The sequence below is a fragment of the Zonotrichia leucophrys genome, chromosome 3 (genome assembly GCF_028769735.1).
Source record: "Zonotrichia leucophrys gambelii isolate GWCS_2022_RI chromosome 3, RI_Zleu_2.0, whole genome shotgun sequence".
NCBI lineage: Eukaryota > Metazoa > Chordata > Aves > Passeriformes > Passerellidae > Zonotrichia > Zonotrichia leucophrys.
The window spans coordinates 91,366,274-91,389,929 of NC_088172.1; the positions used below are offsets into that span (position 1 = coordinate 91,366,274).

Genomic DNA, 23,656 nt, shown 5'->3' on the forward strand with positions numbered 1-23,656 from the left:
AGCAAGATTCCTGGCCTTCAGCTCAGTGCTGGCTCTGTGGGTTTCTGCAAGGAGGAGGAACCAGGAGTGACAGCAAAGGATCCAGCTACACCAGCACCGAATGAAAGCCATGTTCATCCCCCCCATTTTGTATCTAGGCTTATCTAAAATATCACAGCTCCACTTAATTCTGATTTGCAAAGTGTCTGTGTTTGTTTGTTTTTGTTCAAGAAAAGGCAGTCTGATTTTTACTGATATTTGTTCCCAGCTGTTAGTGGAAGTTGAAAAGCCTGTAGTGTTTGACATCTCTGAAGTTCACACTTTTAAAGGGTGGTTGGCATTTCTGATGTGAGAAATTCCCTTGTGGTTCTGTATGACAACAGTCTGCAAAATATAGTCTAAAATCTCCCATACTTGGGAAAAATATTTTTCATTTAGAGTAGCATAAAATATGGCAAATTTTAAAACTCCTGTGTATTCTCTGAAAGCAATCTTGTCATGTGAATTTAATCTGTGATCACATCAAAAGCACAAATGTTTGAATTAGAAGAACTTGTGGACTGATGATCTGAGGAACTTCTTTTTAACACCTTTATGCTGACAAGTAGGGAGTATTCTTAGTTCTGGTTCACCTCATTGGGCAAAGAGGTACTTGGCACCTTCCAAAAAAAGAAAAAAGCCCTACTTCCAAATTTTATCCTCCATCAATATTCAAGTCCATATGTTTTGGTGTAAGGTGACAGTGCCTCTGAAAAATGCATGACTTCAGCTGCTCTGAGGAGTGAAAGATTGGAGCCTCCCATTAAGCCAGCGTTGATTGCATGGAAATTTCCTGCTGGGTGGTTATTTTCTTCAACTGTGAACTAATGATTCGTTTTCAGGTTGATTATTTAGCTCATATCTCAATGGCTGTTTTTCTTAGGCATCTTGGCTCACAGCTTTGTGAACTGGAAAAGCTGATAGATAAAATGATGATTGCAGAGTTTTCAACTTATGCTCGCAATGATTTAAATAGACCCCTAGAAGATGATTGCCAAATTCTAGAAGAGGTATGTCTGTTATTGAAATGAACTGTCTCATGAATATGTTTGCATCTTTAACATACTTAATTAGCACCAACTAATTCACTCAGGTCTCTAGTAGCAACACTATAATTTTAGACTATTTAACTTCTCATCCACACCTCTCCCCGCCCATTTATTTTTGTGCTTGATAAGATTAAATAATTCTAATTAAACTCTGAACTGCAATCGAGGCCCACTTCATTTTTTCAAAATAATCAATTCTCTTTTCGGTGATTAAATGTATACTGAGTTCACTTCATGAACCTAAGCATGTAAGTGGAAAAGAACATGGACTCTGATCTACTTGGTTGTAAAAATTTAGGTTTTGCAATGAAAGCTGATATTTGCATGTTGTTCTCATTCTGTCTCCCCATGGTTTTATGGGTGCTTATACCAAGCATATGCTTGCCCTGAATGCATGCTTCATTCCCAGTATATATAGATATAGATTCCTCATTCCTCTGAAGATCACAAACATACAAAGATTAGGCTATTGCAGTTTCTTTCTAGCCCAGAAAAGATTTTTCTGGATTTTGCCTGTAGGGCTCTTTATTAATTGCTGGAGCCTATGACCTGTTCAGCCTTGTTTAATCCATTTATGAGATGTAGTGGTTGGCAGTAGCACTGCAGAGCTCCCCTTTGTGCCCTATGATTCCTTGCCCTCTGTGCTGCAGCCTCTCACTCGGGCTGTGCTTGCTGTCAGCTTTGCTCAGGCTCAGGAAACTCACTCATGGTTAGAAATATCCACAGGTTTAAGCACTTGTGAGTCAGCCCAGTTAAGGAATTGGCAGGAAAAGGGGTGGGAGGAAGAGACTCAGCTGGTATTGCCACAGGGAACTTTTTTGTATAGGCAAAGCTTGGCATTAGTCTGGAGGAATTGGATTGACCTAAATGCTCCTCACTGTGTGCTTGATACATGAACTTTCTTACTGCTGTGCAATTTCTTAAAATTGTTTCTTGTCTTCGCCTTGATATTTTTCATGTGTGGTTTGTTTTAATTTTCTTTTTTCTTGACAGGAGAGACTTGTATCTCTAGTATTTGGACTTCTAAAACAAAGGAAGCTAAATTTTTATGAAATATATGGAGATGAAATGATTAATACTGCAAAGAATATAATTAAACAGGTAAGACAAACATTTCTAATGTACCTGACAAGCTTTTCTCTCCCCCTTGCAAATATTTTTTTAGTCATTAATAACAGCTCTGATTAAGTTTTTTGGGTGGCTGATGGTCTCTCAGTTAGAGCAGCTGAGCTTGCAGACACTTAAAGGGCTCCCTGAAGCACAAAGGTCTTTACAGAATAATTTTTGGGAGGTGTGGGTAACATAAGCTCACTGTTTTCTGTGTAAAATAACATTGTTGTGAACTTCCCTTTCTTTAACACGTGGCTCTCTGAAATAGTAGAGTTGTGTCATAGCACTACATTTCATTAAAACCTACAACAAAACAAACACTCCAAAACCACACTAAAAACCTCTCCTTCCCAACACACTGTAAAGCAAAACCCTGGAGTTCTTGGTGTAAACACATAAAGGAGAATCAAAGAACTTGCCAGTTTAAACAAATGAATTCCCTGCAAATGGTACAGAAAATATTTCTTGCCTTTATGTTAACACAGACCTAGCACAGGCACATGATAAAAGGTTGGAAAATATCCTTGCCTATTTCTGAGAGAGCAAGGTGAAGTAATGGAGAAGGTAGAAGTGCTTACCTTTAAAAAACTTAATTTAAGCCCCAAATCCTTTTCTTCATCAGTGTGGTGGTTTGCTATTTAGGGCAGAGTATTTCAAGCCAAAAAACCTTATTGATAAAACCAGCTATAATCAATAATTGAACAAAATTCAGATTCTTGCTTTGGGAGAAATACATTGGGTAATTTGGATAGTGACATGAAGACTTTTGTTTACGAACAGATCTCAGAGTGAACTTAGGGGGTGTGTGTGGTACTTTCAGTTTTACTTATCTTGTTTGTTTTCCCACATATGTAAGAATACTGTGTAAGAATGGTTTCTTTTTCCTAGAGCTAGGTGATTTTTTTTAGAGTTATCCTCTGATGTGCTATGAACTCCCTCTGATTTATATCTCAAAGGCTGGGAGATACATGCTGAGTTGGACATCTTCTCTCCTCATAGCATCGTCTGCAGTTCACAGCTGTATTGTGAGCTGGGTTGGGAACCTAGGTTTTAAAAGTTTGGATTTGGTTTTTTAATACTGTTATTTGAAGGTTTTTGTTTTAAGCCAGACTTGTCTGTTCCAATCCCTTTCACATTGCAGCCTCGTGGTTCTGTTGGTCTGCTTGTACAAGGTGGATAGGCCCATATTGCTAGTAAATTTAAAAAAAAAAAAAAAAGGAATTAATGAATAACACCAGGATAAAGCTGTTCATCTGCCTGGCAGTCTCCACTGGCTTTTCACTTTCCTGTATCAGCAATCATTAGGAGACTCCTTTTTCCCTTCACATTCTTTGTTTGATCGTATAATGGACAGGTAGCACTCCTTTTTTCTCTGCTCATTCTCAGTCTCAAAATGCTTTTCCCATTCTGCTGGGAAAATTTTAGTTGGATTTTCCAGGTTTCCCCTCTGCTTAATAGTAGACAATGTTTAATCAAATTCCAGTGTAAATTTCTGTTCAATAAGGGAAATAGGCAGGATTTGTGTAATTCCTGTGTGGTTTGTGCAATGCTTTTGTATGGTGGCCCATTGTCTCAACTCGAAGGGGTACTTTTCCTTAATAAAGGAAACTCTTTTCTTGCCACACCTCAAATGTGCTTCCTCTTCAAATGCATTGCTGGGCTGTTTTGGTCAGTGAATTTTAGCAGGTTTTTGTTGCCAGCCAAGCGTAAGAGCAGAGGTTTGTAAGCACTGAGCACACTGCATAGTTCAAGAACAGGGTTGTGTTCTTCTTCAGAAGCTTATGTACTGATCACTGTTATTCAGAACAGGGGTAGAACCCATGTAGCTTGAGATGGCAGCCCTCAGTCACCATTGGGATTGTACAAACTTGCTTAAAGGCAAGATGAGTTCACACTCTGCTACTCATTTGTTCAGTTTGTTGACTGGCATTTGGGGGAAAAGCCTTTTTTCAGTCTGAGTGGACTTGATTTGTACCTTAGGCTTACAAGTAATGGGAAAAGAGATGAATGAAATGGCTGTAGAACTGTAGATGTGTTTGGAATGAAAATTGGTTGTACTGGAGACCTGAAGAAGCTGGCCAGTATTGTATGCACCAGTTGCTTTGGGGGGTTTCTTTTGCTGGTTTTTTTTTTTTTTGGGGGGGGGGTGATTGTTTTGGGGGTTTTTTTTGGTGTATTTTTAGAGAAATAAGTTATTAAGTGATACAAGTATCTCTTTCTTTTCTTCTTTTACTTTTCCTTATTTAACTTAAGGATTATTGTGTTTATTATGACCCTCAGCAGTGGTTAGAAAGAAGCTAAGATCTTCTTTTATTTTGTTTTTTTTCCGCCTTAAAATTTGCCAGTGTGTGGTTAATACGGTATCGCAGATAGAAGAAATAGACACAGAAGTGGTTGTTAAGTAAGTATGCAGCCAGATTTTTTTTTGTGGTGCTGGTGGGTGGGGATAGTATGATTTTTTAGCATAGATAAATTTACTGTTCTAATTTTTGCTTAAATTTCCCTATAATTAAGGATTATTTTTCTCTTGCATCCTAAGACTCTGCTTTTGTCCACCTCTATGTGGATATTGTTTTACTTCTCATTCATATTCTAATGTCACCCTAAATTTACCCTTGAAATAAATACTAAAATTCTGTGAATCCCACTACATGAGGCATATATTTCTTGAATGCATCTCTACTTGAAAGTGTTCCCTGTTGCCATAATCTGGGACTTTGTATTAAAACATGTCATGAGTTTAAGTACCCCATAATCAAGAACAGGAGAGACCAGACAACTTCAGCCCTAGAAATGGTCCATCAGGAACCTCACCAAGCCCCTCAAAGGCAAATGCCAGAGCAGAGATGGAGATGGAGCCAGACTCCTCTCAGAGTTTGCCCCAAGGGCAGTGTGGAAGAAGAGAAATTCCAGTTGAATGGTAGGGAGAATCTGTTTCCCAGAAGGCTGGCCAGACACTGGAGCACAGCCCAGAGAAGCTGTGCAATCTGTGTTCTGGGACATGGGCAGCCTTTGACTGACCCAGAGCAACCCCCAGGCAGTTGGACCTGCCTTGAGCAGGGCTTGGCCAAGGCAGCTCCAGAGGCCCCAGCTCCAGGGGCCCCTGCCAGCTTCTGTTTTTCCTATGGCTTTATGATTCACTTGACTCAGCAAAGTGTTACCCCAAGATAATAAAAATAGTCCAGCTGATAAAGCAAAGTGAGTTGCAAAACCTGCATGGAATTCATACCCAGATTGAGAAATGACTGGGCACAGGGTCATTTTTACACATTGGATATTTGGTCACCATTCTTTAGTGTTTAGTCTTCTGCTCTTGGGTCCTAACTGTGTATTACAGGGTCCTAACTGTGTATTAATTTTTGTTCTGTCAATGATTTTTCTGCTCTTTTGCCACAAACTGCTGACTTGTACTTTAATAGCAGAAGTGGTCTCATTGCAATGCCTTGCAAATAGACCCTTTAAATGGCTTAATAACACAGCTTTTTAACACTAGAAAAGTATTTTCATGTAGTTTTTTGTATTTTTTTTCCTCCCACATGGTTTGTGAAAGTGTTATTAGCCCCACCCCTTGCAGGTAACACATATTTATCCTAGGGAAGCGAACATTATGCCCAGGAAAGAGCTAAAGGGTAAATGTGAAGCTTTCATTTTCTGATAGTGTGATCTAAAGCTATATCCCTCCTTTCCCTCTCCACTTGCATTGTGTTGATCATGACTGTTGTTTGGGTGGTGTCTGTCACTTGCCAGGTAAAAGTCTACACAATTTTCCTTATATTTGCAATTCCATTTAAAGCATGTTTTCTTTTCCTTTATGTGCCAGTAGGCATCATGGCCAGCAAACAATTGCTGTTTGCTGAATACTGCTCTTTTTTTAGGCTTGCAGACCAGATGAGGATGATGAATTTTCCTCAGTGGTTTGATTTACTGAAGAATATTTTTTCAAAATTCACTATCTTCCTCAAGAGAGTAAAGGTAAGACATTCATCTACAAAGAACTTCATACAGTTCAGGCATGAAAGGGAATGAAGTTGCTTTTCCATTTGAAGTCTTAAGATGTTGGTTTTGCTTGTAGAGTTCAAGCTTCTGATTGAAAGGAGATGTGCATATTGGCATCCATCCTGGGCAAAAATGATTAGTGCTAACAAAGAGAGCAGTGACAAAGAGATAATACCTCTTTTGCTCTATTACTTCTATTCTAACCTGCTAGGGATTAGGACAGGACTTTTGTACGTGTTAGATTGCTCCAAATGAGGTTTCTTTCACCTCTCTCAGAAACATCAGATATTGGTTGCCATCAGACAAATGGCAACCAATTTGCCATCAGACAAATGGATCTGCCTCTAAATACTAATTACACAACAAAGAAAATCTCTTTCTAGCACAAGCTTGTGCCGCTGGGTTTTGGGGTGTTTTTTTGTAATAAAAGTTATATTTCATTCTAGGCAACGTTAAATACTATCCGTAGCGTGGTTTTCTTGGTTCTAGACAAGAACCAAAAAACCAGAGACCTGGAGGACACGTTGCAGAAGAGCTCTGCTAAGGAGAGCCTGGTGGACAGTGAGGTGGCCTACCTGACCCACGAGGGGATGTTCATCAGCGACGCCTTCGGCGACGGGGAGCTCCCGGCCGGGGCGGCCGACTCGGCCTCGCAGAGGAACACGTCCCCCAACAGCGAGCCCTGCAGCAGCGACTCCGTCTCGGAGCCCGAGTGCGCCACCGACTCCTCGTCCAGCAAGGAGCACACGTCCTCCTCGGGCACTCCAGGAGGAGTGGAGATGATGTGAGTGATCTCCCTGCCTGTCTCCGCCTGGCAGCGTGGCCGGAACCAGGGGTGAGGTGCAGGCGGTTGTTTCTGGTCACACAGTACAAAAATGACTTTGGAGGAATGTGCTTTTTAGGTAGGTGAAGTGTAGTGGCTCTCCCCCTAGAGACTGCCATCAGAGTGCACTGTTATATTTGCCTTTTTTTCACCTCCATATGTAGTGATTCAGGGACTGATTTATCTCACTTCTTCCAGAAAAGAGCCCCTTCTCCATTAGTTTTTCTGGGGAGGTCACTTGTGTAGAGAGAAGGAAAGAAATGAGTCCCTGGAAAACAGATTATTTGTCGTGCCTTTAGCAGGCAGAAGCATTTCTGTTCCCTGTCCATGTGTCCTATGGTTATTTTTCCTGGTTTTTTTTTTTTTTTTGGTTTTTTTTTTTTTTTTTGGTTTTTTTTGATTGGTTTTTTAAATGACTTCATAGAATACACCTTGGTAAATTCTAGAGAAAAATCTTCTCTTTGTCATCACCTCTTTGACTTGCATAAATAAATAAATCCATCTCAGTGCTTTGGTTACATACAGTGCTGCCCTGAGGTGCTCCAGTCTCCAGAGTTCCAATCTTCTGACATCCTTTTGTGCACCCCTTACTTGTGGCTGCGAGTAAGAGCTATCTTTTGAAAAGAACCAGGCATAGTGAGTGTGGGACTCAGGCATGAACCAAAAGCCAGCATGTCTGGATACAGAGTTATATGAAGCAAAACTGAAAATACCACTTGTTACCCTTCTGAGAGGTGGAAGACAGCACGTGGCCTGTTCTTGCTGCTTGGTCCTTGAGTATCTGTACTTAGGTGTTGAAACAGGTGCTAGTTTTGATGGAGACCTTCCCCACCAAACTAAACAACAATGCTGGCTGAAGGAGATAGAGTCTGAATAATTATGCTGTGCATAAAACACAGGCCTTTGTATGTCTGAACATCTGTCATGTGCTGGAAGAGAAATGAAATGTGAAGAGGAGTCCAGGGTTACATGGAAGAGCAGGAAAAGGGAAGGGGGTTGAATCCAAACTAGTCTGGAACACTTTGCCAAGTTTGCTAAAAATACACCATCCAGCTAGAGCTTCTGAGAAGTAAAGTTGTTTCTGAGGCTGGTTGCATAACTTTGTTCTAAAATGAACTTACTTCATCACTCTTCTGGTTTTGTTTGCACCTTGCTCTGTGTTTGGAGCAGGCTAGTAAAAATACACAGAACAATGCTGGCCCAGTTGTTGCTCTGTGGTGTTCTGAGTTATCTTCTGTTGTGCTGTCAGTCCTTGGGCTGGCCCAGAAGATTGTGATCTTCGCTAATGGCATGAACCATGAGCAGCAGAGCTGTGCTCAGTGCTGGTCTCAGAACAGTAGACAAGCCATACAAGGTCTTTTAAAAAGTACCACCTCAAGAGCCTCTAGTCCAAAGAGGTAATAGAATGACAGCCTGTAGATTAAGGTTGTGGGGAGTGCAGAGGGTCTATTTTAGGCTGGACGCTTGCATCGGAAGCAAAGTGCTGTGTTTTATTTGTCATATGCTTGTGATGCTGAGGTCTCATAGGAGCTGGGTCAATTTTAGCTCAGTAAATTGTTAATTACATTTATTGTATCAGTAATGGCTATATCATGTTTACTCTTAAACCATTAATAGCGATCAGAATGCAAAATCAAATAAAAGGAAAAGGATGTGCTGTAATGCATTTCCTTGCTACGAGGGGCTGACAGAACCTTGACAGCAGCTTAGAAGATCCCATCTGTATAAAGTGACTTTGGTGATTAACTGACTGCATTTGACAGTTGCTGCAAGGCTTTTTCTTTCTGTGTGCAAAAATACTGTTTGCTCCATAAACTGATGCTCAGCCAGCCGGTTCTGTCATTTTTAGGATTGGTGAGGACATGAAACTGACTGACCTGGAGCTGGGCAGGCTGGCAAACAATATCCAGGAGTTACTTTATAACGCCTCTGATATCTGCCACGATCGCTCTGTCAAGTTCCTCATGGCAAGAGCAAAGGTGAGGAGCTTGGGTCAGAACTGCTGGTGGTGCCTCATGCTTGGTGAGCATTTGCTTCCAGGTTACTGCTTTGATGAGGGTTCTGAAGTGGCATCCATGAAAGGAAACTGTTCCTGCTGCCACAGGCTCTGTATGGTAATGCTCAGAGCACACCAGTGTTAACAGAAGTCATTGCAAGGCAGTGTTGGTTTCTTCTACCTATTTCTTTCTCTTTTTAATATTCTGATTTGCTGTCTTTGCTTGATGCAGAGAATGTGTGTCTGTGACAAGGTAGCAGCTTGCACTGCAGTCTACTCTGTCTGTCACATGTAGGGTTAAATAATGTGCCTCTTCAAACTGTAGTAGGCCTCAGACATGCTGACTAGTTATTTCTGTATGTCTCTGGATTTTTGTGGTGGTATGTCTCCTTACAATGGTTTTCTTTGCACGCAGGATGGCTTCCTAGAGAAGCTGAATTCCAACGAGTTCGTTACTCTTTCTCGCTTGATGGAAGGCTTTATCTTGGATACTGAGCAGATCTGTGGCAGGAAAAGCATGTCCTTGAGAGGAGCTCTTCAGAGTCAAGCCAATAGATTTGTGAATAGGTTTCATGAGGAGAGGAAGACAAAACTAAGGTACCTCTGGGTAGACAATATTTGTGGTGTTCTGTGAATAATTTTATGTATTGTGTGCCAGCCAAACACAATCTTTTGTTGCCTAGAGCATCAGTAAGCTTGTTATACTTAGAAGCAAGGGGTGAAAAAACTGCATTAAACCCCAGTTATTTCCAGTTTAGACTATTACTGTTTTCATACCTTGATTTCTTTAAACTGGATTGTTCTACAGTTACTTAAATAAGAGCAGTAATGGCTACAGAAAGTACACAAAACTAGATTTGAAGAGCAAGATTGCCCTGTTTCAGGGGTTTAAGAATAATTCACTTTCAGCTGTTTTCTAAAAAAAAAACAAACCCAAACCTCTCAGAGAAACAGCCTGCCCAGTAACATCCATCAAGTCTGTTTGCTCTTCATCCCTCAAAAGCTGTTAAAATTCCAGTATTTATCCATTATTTCATTGGCAGTGATCTCATAAATACCTTTATTGCCTGGTGTAGTTTTTGGTCCCCTATGACAGATTGAATGAATGAATTGTGAGATCTCTAGACCAGCACAAGAGTTGTTCTGTTTTGCTGCTGACAGTTGTCAGGCACCTTCTTCTCATGAAGACTGACATGACATCTTGGGCCAGTGGTTTTTGTTAAAGTTGTTTTTCAGCATTACAGTCAACAGAAATGTCAGGACAAGGTATTTCTTTCTCAGCCTCCTCTCTTTTGTGTTTGTCCCAGCCTGCTTTTGGACAATGAGCGCTGGAAGCAAGCTGAAGTTCCTGCTGAGTTCCAGGACCTCGTTGATTCGGTGTCAGATGGCAGAATTTCCCTCCCTGAAAAAAAACCAACAGGTGTGTGTCTTGCAGTCCTGCTGTGAAATGAATTTATTATCTGCACATTCTGCTGTTGAATGTTGATGGACATATTCTGATGACACGCTGCATCTGTGTTTGCTCACTGTCCTTTGGGGGGATGGGAAGAAAGTTGAGAGCTCTTCTCTTATCTTTTTATTTTTTCTGTTACTGGTGTTGAAATATCTTGTGCTGAAAGATTATCTGTTTATTTTTTGGAAACACCAGAAGAGTTAGCACAGGGAGAGAGCTGCCTTTTTATACAAATATTCCCAGTGTAGAGGCTTGCAGCCTCTGCACAAATTCAGTCTTTTCCCACAAGGTACCACTGAGGAATTGCAAGGGACTGAGGAGCACATGCGTGTGCTCAGCCCTCGTGTGAAACAAAGCCTGCTCCTTCCCACTCCTTCATCTGCCAGTTCTAATGAAAGGCAGCATGCCATGTGGCTGCTCATGGAAGGAAAACTCATGTTCATTCAATTATTTACCTTGCCACAGAAACCTCATTTGACCTCAGAAAAGTCACTTTTTCCTCCTCCTTCCCCGCTTCCACATGTGCACAGTGGGAATGCTTAATGTGTTCTTACCTTGTGGGGATGCTTATCCAGTATTGAAGTGCTGGGGGGGAAGTGAATAACCAGAAGAGGAAGAAAGCATGCAGAGAGGGGTAGAAAAATGGCAAGAGATTAGAAGGAAGGAAATACAGTGATGTCATGGTGGAGAAACCCTGATCTCCCAGAAGGAACATAGCAGATAACAGAGAGTGTATTAAAGCAATAATCACCCCAGTTATGGAACATGACACCAAAATGTTTGTCAGCCATTGCTGGTAAAATAACCTCCTGCAGCCTCCTTCAAGCAGATAATTTAGCATGAAAAATTGCATCAGTAAGAGCTTCTGTTAGGAAGCCTGAGGAAAAAGTGATTTGAAGCTAAAATATTAATATACACAGCAAATCACTTGAGAGTGTATAGTAGAAAAGCTAGTGGCTTTTTCTACCTTTCTTCTATTTGTAACCTGTTGTATTTGGAGTTTTTAAGTCCATAATGACTGTGGGACTATGAGATTTTTTTGATCTAAAACCATAGCAGATAATGAAGTAACTTTGTGGGTCATAAAAACTTTAATGGATGATCAACTATTTAATAAATACTGTAAAATTTAGAGAGAAGTGCTTGCTACAAAAATTGTGGGTTTTTTCAAACCTTATCAAGTGAACCCTGCATTTTTATAAATAGCATTTTTTGCACTTGTTTTTAGTTCAACTCACTCTTTTTCCTGTCTTACTAAAATATCTAGCTACTGAAGAAAGAAAGCCAGCTGAATTCCTTATTGTTGAAGGACAAAAATATGCAACAGTTGGGTAAGATGCACTTTTTTCTTTTAGCAGTGGGTTAGTTGGCAAGAACTTTGGAGTAGAACTGTTATGAATGCTAACAGCTTTAGCAATCGTATTTAAATTAAAAATCCCTCTCCTTTTACAGACTAGTTGCTCTTTGATTCTCAGCAGTTATAAAACACTACAAGCTCTTAGCCACATTAAAATGCCATTTTTTCTCTGAGTGGCTAGGTTCTAATTTATAATTTTGTTTGAATGGTTTTTTCCAATTATTTCATGAAAACACACACCTGAAAATACAGGTTTGTCTTCTGAGCACATTGTTATTTCTTGCAATCTAGGTTATCTCTGGCAAAAATTGTAGGCTCTTAGAATGGTTTGGGATGAGAGAGACTTCTAAAGATCATCTTGTCCTGCAGTGAGCAGGGGCACCTTGCACTTGCTCAGGACCCTGACCAGTTCAACCTTGAATGTTTCCAGGGCTGGGACATCCACCACCTCTCTGGGCTGCCTGTAACAATGTTCCACCATTCTCATTGTAAAAAATTTCTTCCTTGTGTCTAGTATGAATCTACCCTGCTTTACTTTAAAACTGTCTGTTGCTCCTTGTCCTTTCACAGTTTGTCCCTATCTTTCCTATAAGGCCCTGTAAGTACTGAAAGGCTGCAATAATTTCTCCCCAGAGCCCTCTTCTCTCCAGGCTGGACAGCACCAAAAGACCTGAGTCCAGCACTGAATGGTTGCTTATCTTACTCAGAATAAGATATGGGCCCTCTCAGAAGCTGCATATGCTATTTCTTAGTATCCTGGCTGATTTGAATTGGAAAGTGGTTTCTTAAAGCTGGTTATATCAGAGACATTTTAAAATGTATGATATTCACTTATTTCTTTCATTTAAAAGCATGCTGTGTTTCCAGAGACTGTGAGGCTTAAGCATTAATTATGTATGAGAGTGTTTTTGGAGAGGGAGTAAAGCCTGGAAGATCTCACTCCCCAGAGTTTTAACATCAATTTGCACCAAACTTAAAAGGTGTGATGTACAGGATGTCTTGGACCAGCTGTCATTTTATGAGTTGCTTCATGATGTGTCATTTTTCAATTGGAAACAGAATCTGATGGCTGAGAACTTCTGTGCCAGGCAAATGATATCACTGCTGAGGAGCATTTCAGGTCGAGTAGGAGCATTGCTCTAAAGGATAAAATTTGCTTAATATATGATGTGTTTGATAATATTCCTCTGCTCACTTGAAGCTTGTTATATTTAGCTCTGTGAAGCAAGTGAGAGCTTCACAGTGCAAATATTTGTTTCATTCCTACACACTTCTACATCCAGTTTCATTGCATCTAATAAAATAAAATGCATTCATTACGAATGCCTCGTGTTCACAAAACATTCTCCAGGTGTTTCAGTTGACTTGTCATCTTTTTGCACTCTACTGCCTTAAAGAAGAAAGAGTTAACTTATTGAAATTTTAAAATATCTACTCTGAACATTTGATCTTGCGTCAGTTTTCCTGCCTTTTCTGACTTTGAATTCTAAGGAGCATGCTTGCTCTATGGGAGCCTTCTTAATTCCATCCAGTAGCTCCCAAATTCTCCAGTGCCTGCTGACTTCAGGAGAATTACAGGTGTTGAGCATCTTTGAATATTTGGTGCTGTTTCTTCACAGCTGCCTTCTCTGTTTGTGACTCCTTAGCATTTTTATGTATTTTTCAGAGGTTTTCTTTCATATAAAATACTTCTTCCACACATCACCCTGTGGAGTGGGTATTGGTTGTAACTTGGTTTATCTCTATGTAAATCGCCTTTTATGTTGCACTTCTGCTCCACATCAGTTAGTGAATTAATTCAATGCTATAATCTCTAGCATTGGGTAGCTTTCTGTCAACATGACTGGCCTGTGTTTGACTTTTCAGCTTCTTTTGTGCACTGAGATGACATACTTGGCTGTTTCCTCTCTTTCAGGACAGTATTGCTGCTAATAAGAATAATCCTGGAGTACTGCCAGTGTGTGGATAACATTCCTTCCATCACCACTGACATGCTGACCCGCCTGTCGGATTTACTGAAGGTATGGCTCCAGATGTGCCCCAGTGCCCAGCAGGGGCAGGCAGGCTGCAGAGAACATGTCTTCCTCTCAGTAATGCTCATGTGTTTTGGGGATTTCATATAAATTATAAAAATTATCTAGAATCATTGTGTTTGCCACTGTGCCATAAGGAAAGCTTTCAAGCCAAAGGCATTAAAGATGTAATTTGTTGTGGGAATTATCTCTGGCTGTTCACCTGGGATATTGGAAATCCTATCTAGTAGTATTTGACATAGCTGCCTGTCCTTCAGGCTGGGTATAGAATTAATGCTGCTGAAAAACAAGCAATTTGATCCCAGATGCCGCAGAAATATGTATGTGTATTGAGGAAGGAAACAAGTCCCTTGGTTTTTACAAATCAGTAGAGGTATAGTCAGTAGAAGCATGAAAAATAGTATGGGATAAAGGTTCTGTTGTAAAATGTAAAGGTGATGAAACACTGGGACCTCTTGGTCATTTATTTCTCACTAGAGAAGAGGAAAGCTGGTAAAGCCCAGGCACTGCAAGGTAAAATAAATAATCAGTAATAAAAGGAGCACATTAATGCACCTTAAAACTGTCATATATATATACACATGCGTACACACATAGATATGTGTCTATACAGGCTCCAAAGCTTAGCAGCTTATTTATGTCAAGGTGTTCTTTTGTACCTTTGCCCACAAAGGTCATATCAGGTATTTGAGTTCTGAACATGAGCATAGTCAATGAAAGGTAAACAGATTCAATCTCCAAAAGGATATTTTACATAAGGTGAGGGGCAGGGGAGGGGAAACTCTGGGAGATGGACCTTTAAATATTTGTCCTATTGGTAGCTGGTATTTGAATAACCAGATGCAGGAAGACTGCTCCCTGCAGTTGTCTTTCATTCATCCACAAATTTTCCCTTTTAAAAACACTGTCCAAGGCAAATCAGTCTGTCTGAGCCTGCCCCTGTTCAAGTCTCCTTCTCCAGCTGCTGCTTCCCTCAGGAACTGCAGGACCTTTTCACAAGTAGAATAGCAGTGGATGCATCAAACTTGGCCAGATTTGCATATCTGTGTTACTTCCCTCACCTTATTTCATTCTAGCTCTGTCATTTGTGATTTATTTCTTGGTATTCAAGCATCATGTGCAGTTTAATTGCTGTATTTTTTATCTGTCAGCAAGGTGCCATCAATTGGAGAGATGTCAAGAACAGCTAGAAAAAACAAAAGCTCATTTATTACACTTTGAACAAAATAGAGCTACTCCAGGTGTCCTGGCACTGTACTTTTGTTTGACAGCTGTCAGAGCCAGCAAACTTTGAGAGTAGCAAGAGCTAGACTTGATTGTAATGGAAAATGGAAAGCATTCCCAGGTAATGGAATTCCTGGTTCTGAGCTGTGACTGCAGCCTGAGTGAAATGACACCTGTGTATGGGAGAAATCATGGAATCCTTTACATTGGAAAAGACCTCTAAGATCAGTCCAGTGCAGTTGTTTACCCAACACTGCCAAGGCCACATCTACTCATCTTTTCAATACCTCCAGGGATGGTGACTCCAGCACTCTCTGGGGCAGCCTGTTCCAATGTTTGACAGCCCTTTCAGTGATTATCCCTACTATCCAGCTTGAGGCCATTTCCTCTTGTCCTATTGCTTGTGGAAGAAGAGACTGACCCCTACCTGGCAACACCTTCCTGTCAGGGAGTTGTAGAGAGCAAAAAGATCCCTCTGAGCCTCCTTTTGTCCAGGCTGAGCACCCCTGGCTCCCTCAGCCATGAGACTTGTGTTCCAGATCCTTCTCTGGGCAAACTCCAGCCCCTCAGTGGTGTGAGAGGCACACGTGGCTGGAATTACTGGGGTTGCCCAGGTGGTGCAGACAGGAGAAGGCTCCTGGCTGGGTGCAGGAATGCTTTCCTCCCAGCAGGCACAAGGAGGAGGTGTTGCTCTGTTCCAGGCTCCCTCCCTGCTCTGTCTGCACCAGGCCATCTGGGAACAGTCATTGCCACAAAAGGCAGGGACAGTACGTGTGGCCAGCACCCTTTACAGACCAGGTTTTTGATGGTTTGCCTCACAGTCAGCACTAACCTGAGCTAAATGCCTCAGAGGAGCTTAGGCTGTGTGAAATGTGTGGAGGGAAAAATCTCCAAAAAACTCCATGAAAAACTCTCTTAAGTTTGAAGGAAAATTCCCCAAAATTACAGGAAAACCCCCTGAAGCTTGACCAAAAATCCTCCAAATTTTAGGAAAAAAACCCTGAAAATTCCAGAAAAGTATTGAAAAAAAATCAAGGAAAAAGGGCCAAAATTCCAGCAAAAACATCCCAAAATTGCCCTAAAAACCCCCAAAAATTCCAGAAAATCCACCAAAAATTCCAGGAAAAATCTGGTAAAAATTCCGGGAAAAGCCTTAAAAATCTGCTGGAAAAAGCCCCAAAATTATAGGGAAAATCTCCAAAGAAATCCAGAAAATCTATGCAAGATTTGAGGAAAAATATTTTTTAAAAATCTTACAAAAATCCCCCAAAATTCCAGGATAAATCCCTAAAATGAAAAAAATAATGAAAAAAAACCTTTTTCATGAAAAAAATCTCCCAAAAATGTGAGCCTTTGGCTCAGTGATTCTATTCAAAATCCACACAGAGGTGTAAGGAAAGTTGTTGCTTTCTGGAGAAGAGAAGTGGATGTGAGGCAGTTTCAGCCCTGCCCTGTCTGAGGGCAATGGAGGTTTTGCCTCTCTCAGATCAGGGGCCACATTTGGCTCTGGGTCAGTTGTGGGATGAGGTCTGGGTTGCTTTTCCAGCCCTGGATGCACCCTTCTGGCAGCCCAGAGTTGGGGGCTGGTTCATGGTGCCTCTGTGGGCCTGCTTGTTGTGACTGACACCAGGCAACAGCCAGAAAATTATTTCCCTTTTTACATAAGGAGGGTTGGAATTTTGGATTTGTTCTTGTGTTATTGTGAAGAAAGACCTATGAAGCAGAATAATGCCCCTGCCCTCAAAAAGGAGATCTTTGTGAGGGCAGTTCTCTGTGTGGCAGACACAAGCTGCAGGGCAGCCTTGTTACAATTTCTTCTGCATCTTCAGGTGTATGAGAAAGAGTCAGGTCTTTTTAAGTTTTGCCTCTCAATGTCAACAGACAGTTCTGTTCAAATATGAGCCCTGGGATTTCTGCTCTACATTCAGTGCAGGAGTTGGGGACAGCAGCAGTGGCTTTTTTGCTGCATCACCCAGGCTCAGTCTGGAATATCTGGTGTCTCAAGCTGGCTGAGGAAGCAGAATTCCAGTGTAAGACAGAACCTGCTGATAGCAACTGTCTTACTGTCCAGAGGCTTTGTTGGCCTATGTTCTTTTAATGATAACTTATTTTTTTCTGGAAGTAAGTTAAGAAAATCTCAGCATGAGTTGTCCACTATACCTGGAATTCTTACAGAATTGGCTTTTCATCTTCTGTGCATTGTTTGTGAAATCCAGTATTCCATAGTGTTACAAACATAGATTCAGTCACCTCAGCAGGAGGGAGTCTCAGTGCCTTCAAGTTTCCTTTAACATCAGCAGTGGAGAAGAAAGCCTGAGCAGAAACCTTTTATCTTGATGTTTTCCACTCCAATATTACATGTCTACTCCATTGAGGAAAAGTAGTAAAACTCTGGAACTGGCCTTCATAATGACTTAGTTAATCTTGCAAAATTCTATTGATGGTGTTCTAAACTGTGGATTTGTGTAGATGATAAAAAGTCAACATACATTTTCATTGTTCTTCTTTTTCTCACAGTATTTCAACTCTAGAAGTTGCCAATTAGTGCTTGGAGCCGGTGCATTACAAGTTGTTGGCTTGAAAACAATCACTACAAAAAACCTAGGTATGGATTTCTGTATTTAAAATGTCAAAACTTGTTCCCCTGCCTGTTAAAAAACCCAAGTGCAGAAAAGCCCTAAATACGTGTGATAAGCTGGGTTTGGGTTGTGGGGCTGTGTGTGGGCACAGAGGGTGGTAAGACCTTGCCAGTTACCTGCCTGGAGTGTACTTTTAAACTTTCTCCTGAAATTAAGAGCCTTTGACCAATGAGTTGGAGCAGGCATTTAAACTTAGAATTTCCATGTTTCAGGGTGAGAAACTGAAATTATCAGTCTGTGAAATGACCAGTCTGCATTTCCCTTTTGGAAAGGGAACAGCCTGATGAGAATGGGTTGAGAAGCTGTGGGCCACAGCTGGGTCAGGTTTTTGCTGCAGAATGTTAGGCCAGTGTGGTGACCACACTGGCACCAGTGTGTGTCCTGCTGCTGGCTCAGGCCCTGTTGGAGTTGGGAGAAGCCTGGTTTTGGGATCCTGCTGGCGCTGCAGCAGGAGCAGGTTCAGGGCAGGTCAGTGCTGGCAGGGCAGGGTGTTTTGTTTTGTACACCCCTGCAGCAGAAACACTGCTGCCTTGAGAATGTGGTTGCTGAGGTTAAGTAGCTGATGAGTCAGGCCTTTAGAGATCTCCCCGATGTCTGTGTGTGCTCAGGGCTCAAAATGCCGAGTAAACACTCAAGGAGCCTCTTGGAAAATCAGTCCTTTATCCCATCTTACCAGGCTGGGTGTGAGCTGCCAGGTACCAGCCTGGCACCTTCATGGGGGGGAGGGGGCGTTCCTGGGGAAACAAACATGTACCTCCATGCTTTTAGAACAGACCAAAGCCCACCATGTGAAGTTGTGTCAGATCTGTTACTCATGTCACAGGAGACACAGTCCATACAGAAATGACTCTTCTGTGCAATAACTGTTATTTCTCCTCCTGGGTTCACAGCCCTTTCTTCACGTTGCCTCCAGCTCATCGTACACTACATTCCCATTATCAGGGCTCACTTTGAAGCTCGGCTGCAGCCGAAGCAGTTCAGCATGCTCAGGCATTTTGACCACATCACAAAGGTAACTCTTCTGGCATTTCCTGAAACACAGAGTTCTGCTTTTCAACTGTGCTCTGAAGAACATGAATTCCACTAGAAAATGAAACCTGCTTTCTTCCCTTACAGGATTATCACGACCACATAGCTGAAATTTCAGCAAAGCTCGTTGCCATAATGGATAGCTTATTTGACAAACTATTATCCAAGGTAATGATTTATGGAAATAATTATATACTCTCTGAATTGCACCTGGAGGTCTCATTGTATACAGTCTAGATGTTTCAAATGGAGTCTTAAACTTTCCTAATGAGGCCTTGTTTGAACTTCTTTTAATTATATAGATGGAAAGCTCTGTGCTGTTCTCATGAATGTGTCTTGTGTTCACATTTGCTACCTGGGTGTCAGTCACCTTCATTCCCAGGAAAGTGAAGTGTTCCACTGGCTGTTTCAGCAGGAATGGCAATGCTGTGGCTGGCACAGATGCTCGAGTGTTGAGGAGCTGAAGTGCCCTCCTACCACTGACAGCTCTTGTGTGCAGCCAGGCTCAGCAGATCCCATTTCCTGCTCTTTCCAACGGCGAGGGCGGCATTTCCAGCACCTGAGGAAACAGCAGGAAAGTGCTGAGGAGGAAGAGTTTTGGAGGGGAAGGACCAGCCCATCTGTTGGGCTGCAGGCCTGGGGACTGGAGGTCTGTGCTCAGCAGTTCCTGCTCTGGAGCAGCATTAGGACTCCTGGTGTGTTTTGGTGTTTGAACAGTGCTGCAGGGTAGTCTTGGGCTGGATCTGCTCTGGGTCACCTCAGGGTAGAACACACATCCTTGACCCACAGATACATAAAGTGCATGACCTTTCAAAGCTTAGTGCTGTGCTTTGGATCTTAGGGTTTTGGGGGAAAAAGAAGCTGTTTCATGGCAGGGATTAATTCCTTTTTTAGTGACAAATTTGATTGATTGACCTGGGCCTGTATCTTCCTTCAGGGAGCTCAGGAGAAGCACAGGAACACAGGCTGGGGACAGGCTGATGAGAGCTGTAGTGGAGCAGTTGCAATAGGCAGCATTTCTGTCTTCCTTGCTGTTTCTGTTATTGTATTGTTACTTTATGTTGTGCTTTTTCATTTCATCTGTTTCTTTGGTCTGTCAAGTAGTGCTGCCTAAACTTAGGATGGGGAAAAAAAAAAAGGCATTTAAATTGCAATTTCCCACTCCTATTGGGTTTACTTTTTTAAAAAGATGTGTTTATGCGCTTCTCTAAAGACCAAAATGGTCTGCTGGTTTTTGGGGGTTTTGTTCCACATAAATTATTAGAAGTAACATGGCTGTTTGGTCACTGGATCTCTTGAGAATAAAAGACAAATGCAAGAATTTACATTATTGATACTAATCAAGTGTAGCCCACAACAAAGTAGGAATTCAATTTATATACTTGATGGCAGTTAGTGAGAGCTCATCTCTTACTGACCCTCCATCTTCACAGCCCACTGTCCCTTTGGGAGCTGACACAGGATTTAGATTTCTTGAAGGCTGAGTGGCAGTGCTTGTTCCACATGAATGCAGTCCACAGAGCCTAGGACCAAAGGATGGTTGATTTGCTTCCGTTCCTAGCACATGCCATCATTTGGCTCATCTTGTTCCTAAAAAATGAAATCTTGGTACTGAAGGCTGTGAAGAGCACAAACCTAGGACACTTGCAAATAGGCATGTCAGTACAACCATGCCAGTGTGTTCTGGATTCAGGTGTTTTTCTGAGTCCTACTATTTCAGTGTCCTGTGGATGAAGTGGTCAGCTGCTCTGAGGTGTGTAAATCTGCACAAGTGAGTTCCATAGCAGCGAGTGGCTGGCACACCTCAAGCCCAGAAATTCCAGCTCTGTAGGAGGTGAGCAGTTGGTGCAGTGGGCAGGATGTTGACCTGGCACTGGGTAATGGTAGCAAGTTACTCCTGCATTTCCAGGCTGTGCTTCCCCTGGGAGCTCCATGGCATGGCAGCTGTGTCACCCAGTGCCACTGAGACAAGGCAGTTCACAGCAGCATGGACACTTCCCAACAGCTGCCTTTGGCAGGGAAATGCAACAGGAATGGGGTTATTGAACAGTGGAAATAATAAATTCAGCAAATGGGAAAGGCTCATTCATTACCACGACTGAAAAAATCCAGTACGAGTTCTGAGCTTCTCTTGGAACTTGCTGGCTTGTGACTGTTTGGGCAGAAGAGCAGTGAGGTTCTTTCTCATCCCTTGTGGTTTTAAAGCTGTTGACCTCAGCTGCACATAAAAATGGCCAGGAGATCTTGGGGTTCTTCCCGGGGCCGTTGATTTTCCCTATGACAATGAGAAGAGTTGGGTGTGGCTGTAATCATGCAAGAGCCACTGCTGCAGCCTCCCAGTTCCCTCTGGTTTAACAGCATGCTGGGAAATTGGAAACAATTTCTTGCCTAACTTCCTTGTCTCGAGGTATGCTTGATCCCTCATGCTTGGTGGTTGTTTCCTGGAACAGAAAACATTTTTTTCTGCTACTTCTCCTGTCAGAATTAGGTCATTGGTTTGTATTTTCTGTAAAGACTTTCTCAAAACTCCCCATTTCTTTTTTTCTCTTGTGCTCAGACAAGCTTTGTTCTCTTTTACAATTCAGGCCTGCATGACAGCAGATATCTCCTCCAGTCTGTCTGTAAATGATGTAGTTACAATGATTTGGTTCTTTCCTGACTGTGCAATGCTCCCTGGGGAAGTGTCACCCTCCCAAAGGTGACCTGCCAGTGTGCCACCCAGGCTGTGATGGCACAGCCTCTCCACCTGGAGCTGCAGAGCTGGCTTCACTGTTCCTGGGATGGGTTTTCAGTGTCTGTGAAATCCTGTTCAGATCCTCCCTATCCAGAGTGGGAACATAAGAATTTTGTTCCCTTTGTAGCAAATCTCTTGCCATCTGGTGTTTTCCAGTGCCTTATTTCTTGAATTTCAGGCACTGGGAGGAGGGACTTTTTTTTTACTCTGCTTTCCAAGGTATTTGTGCAATATTCTTGTGGGGCTGTGATGTGGTTGGGTTTGGTTTTTTTTTTTTTTTTTTAGTGGCAGATAGATGAGATTTCAGGAGTTTCCATTTCTTTATGGTTTCCCTGATCCTTCAGAAATTTGGATATGTATGATCCTAGACAAGCAGTTTTCTCTGGGGAAGTATCAAGGGGCACATTTCTCAGAGGCAGAAGTGCTTGTCTGTCCTTGGCTAGTACCAGTCTGAAGGAGAGGGCCAGCTCACAGCCACAGAACCTGCATCTGCAGCTCCTGGCTGGATCAGGTCATGCCCAGCCACCCTTTTAATTTGTGGTGTGCTAAATGGATCTTGATTCCTGATGTCATTAGCAAAGCAGAGCCCCAGGTGGCTGTTAGGAGCTCTCCCACATAAACCATTTTAAAGTGGCAGAAAGGAGTTAACTGGTTGTGTGTTTATTTGCAGTATGAAGTGAAAGCCCCTGTTCCTTCAGCATGCTTCAGGAATATCTGCAAGCAAATGGCAAAGATGCATGAAGCTATATATGATCTCCTTCCTGAGGAGCAAACTCAGGTGAATGTTATTTTTGAGCTTCATCTCACAGCTCGCTTGCACATGGCCTTGGGAACAATTGAGACTTTATCCGGGGAGAGGGAATTCTTTTTGAGTCCTGGTGAAACCCACACCAGGGTTAAAGGGCTTGGCAGCAGTCACACAGACAGCTTGGGCTGATAAAAAGAACTACAAGGAATACAAGGAAGTATTCCAGTGTGTTGGGAGAGCAATGAGGTACACAAAAAGAATGGATTTCAGGATTTTGAGTTGCTTTTTAATGTCTAGAGATGGCAATCCAGGAATTAGTGCTGAAATGCTATGCAAATGGCAACACTTTGGGCTTGAGTGCAGCCCTCTGAGAGGATTATTCTGTAACACTGCTCAGAATCAGTGGCTTCCAAAAGTCCCTAAATGTATTACACACCCAAATTTTACCAGATGTGCTTTTGCAGGAGTTTGCTGCAGTCATTGCTACTGCAGAGCTGCAGACCTTAAGGACAGGAAGGACAGATTTAGTCATCGAATACAAGTTGTCATTTCTCTTTCACATTGAATTAAATGATCCCTTCTATCACAGGAAAGAGATTTGTTATCTGCTAGGCTTAGTACAAGTTGCTAGATACTTCAGGCAACAGAGGAGAAAAGTTCACATTCCAAAGAAATGTCCTCAAGTGCCACATGCAGTGAGTGGGTGAGGGTGTCCTGTGTGGCACACACTGTGTGTGGCCAAGGGTGAGATTGAAGCACTGGCAGGAGGAGGAACCACGTGAGTTGCAGAAACAAAACCAAAAGTCAGTGACTGAGGGTGCTGGCAGTGTGTTTCACCTTTGGAGGCAGCCATGTGAGCATGGGCACAGTTCCTTACTCTGCTTTCTTCCAGATGCTGTTTTTACGAATTAACGCAAGCTACAAACTCCACCTGAAGAGGCAGCTGGCCCACCTCAATGTGGTCAATGATGGAGGACCCCTGAACGGGTGAGCTGGGGCTCTTTTCTCCTTTCACTGATTGAATAAGCAGGCATTGGGAGGGCATCTTCTGCAAGGAAGTCATGATTCCAGAATCACAGCTCCATGTTTTAGTATGTCCCATTTGGAGCTTGCTTACAGTAAAGGGCACGACTTGTGCCATTCCACAGTGACTAGGAGTGCAATCCACTTGGTAACAGACTGGGAGCTGGACATTGTCTGACTGGAAACCTGCTGGTAGCTGTCCTCAGCTCATGGATTGCTTTCTCTCCCTTTGTGTGACAGCAGCAGCCACAGTTTAATTAGCAGGAATTGTGTGATTCCTGAAGCAATTTTGAAATGTAGATGGTGACTCATGATGCTGGCAAAGTAAAAATAGGAGAAAGCAGCATTTCATCTGTGCAGTGGGCAGCTCTGCAGGAATGGTTTTTAGAGCAGAAGTAGATCTGAAACAGAGATTGTGCTCACA

The 23,656-nt window shown here is 42.2% G+C and overlaps 1 protein-coding gene across 2 annotated transcripts in view; it reads left to right on the forward strand.

Moving 5' to 3' along the window:
- Positions 1–23,656, forward strand: part of VPS54 (VPS54 subunit of GARP complex) — a 48,510-nt gene that overhangs the window by 22,159 nt on the left and 2,695 nt on the right. For both annotated transcript variants that reach the window (XM_064709238.1, XM_064709239.1), the window contains 15 exons: positions 902–1,028; positions 2,061–2,168; positions 4,523–4,578; positions 6,053–6,149; positions 6,620–6,957; positions 8,846–8,975; positions 9,408–9,589; positions 10,300–10,412; positions 11,713–11,776; positions 13,718–13,823; positions 17,577–17,664; positions 18,589–18,710; positions 18,815–18,895; positions 22,132–22,239; positions 23,102–23,196. In XM_064709238.1, the coding sequence (XP_064565308.1) occupies positions 902–1,028; positions 2,061–2,168; positions 4,523–4,578; positions 6,053–6,149; positions 6,620–6,957; positions 8,846–8,975; positions 9,408–9,589; positions 10,300–10,412; positions 11,713–11,776; positions 13,718–13,823; positions 17,577–17,664; positions 18,589–18,710; positions 18,815–18,895; positions 22,132–22,239; positions 23,102–23,196 (1,815 nt within the window). The remainder of the gene's footprint in view (positions 1–901; positions 1,029–2,060; positions 2,169–4,522; positions 4,579–6,052; positions 6,150–6,619; positions 6,958–8,845; positions 8,976–9,407; positions 9,590–10,299; positions 10,413–11,712; positions 11,777–13,717; positions 13,824–17,576; positions 17,665–18,588; positions 18,711–18,814; positions 18,896–22,131; positions 22,240–23,101; positions 23,197–23,656) is intronic.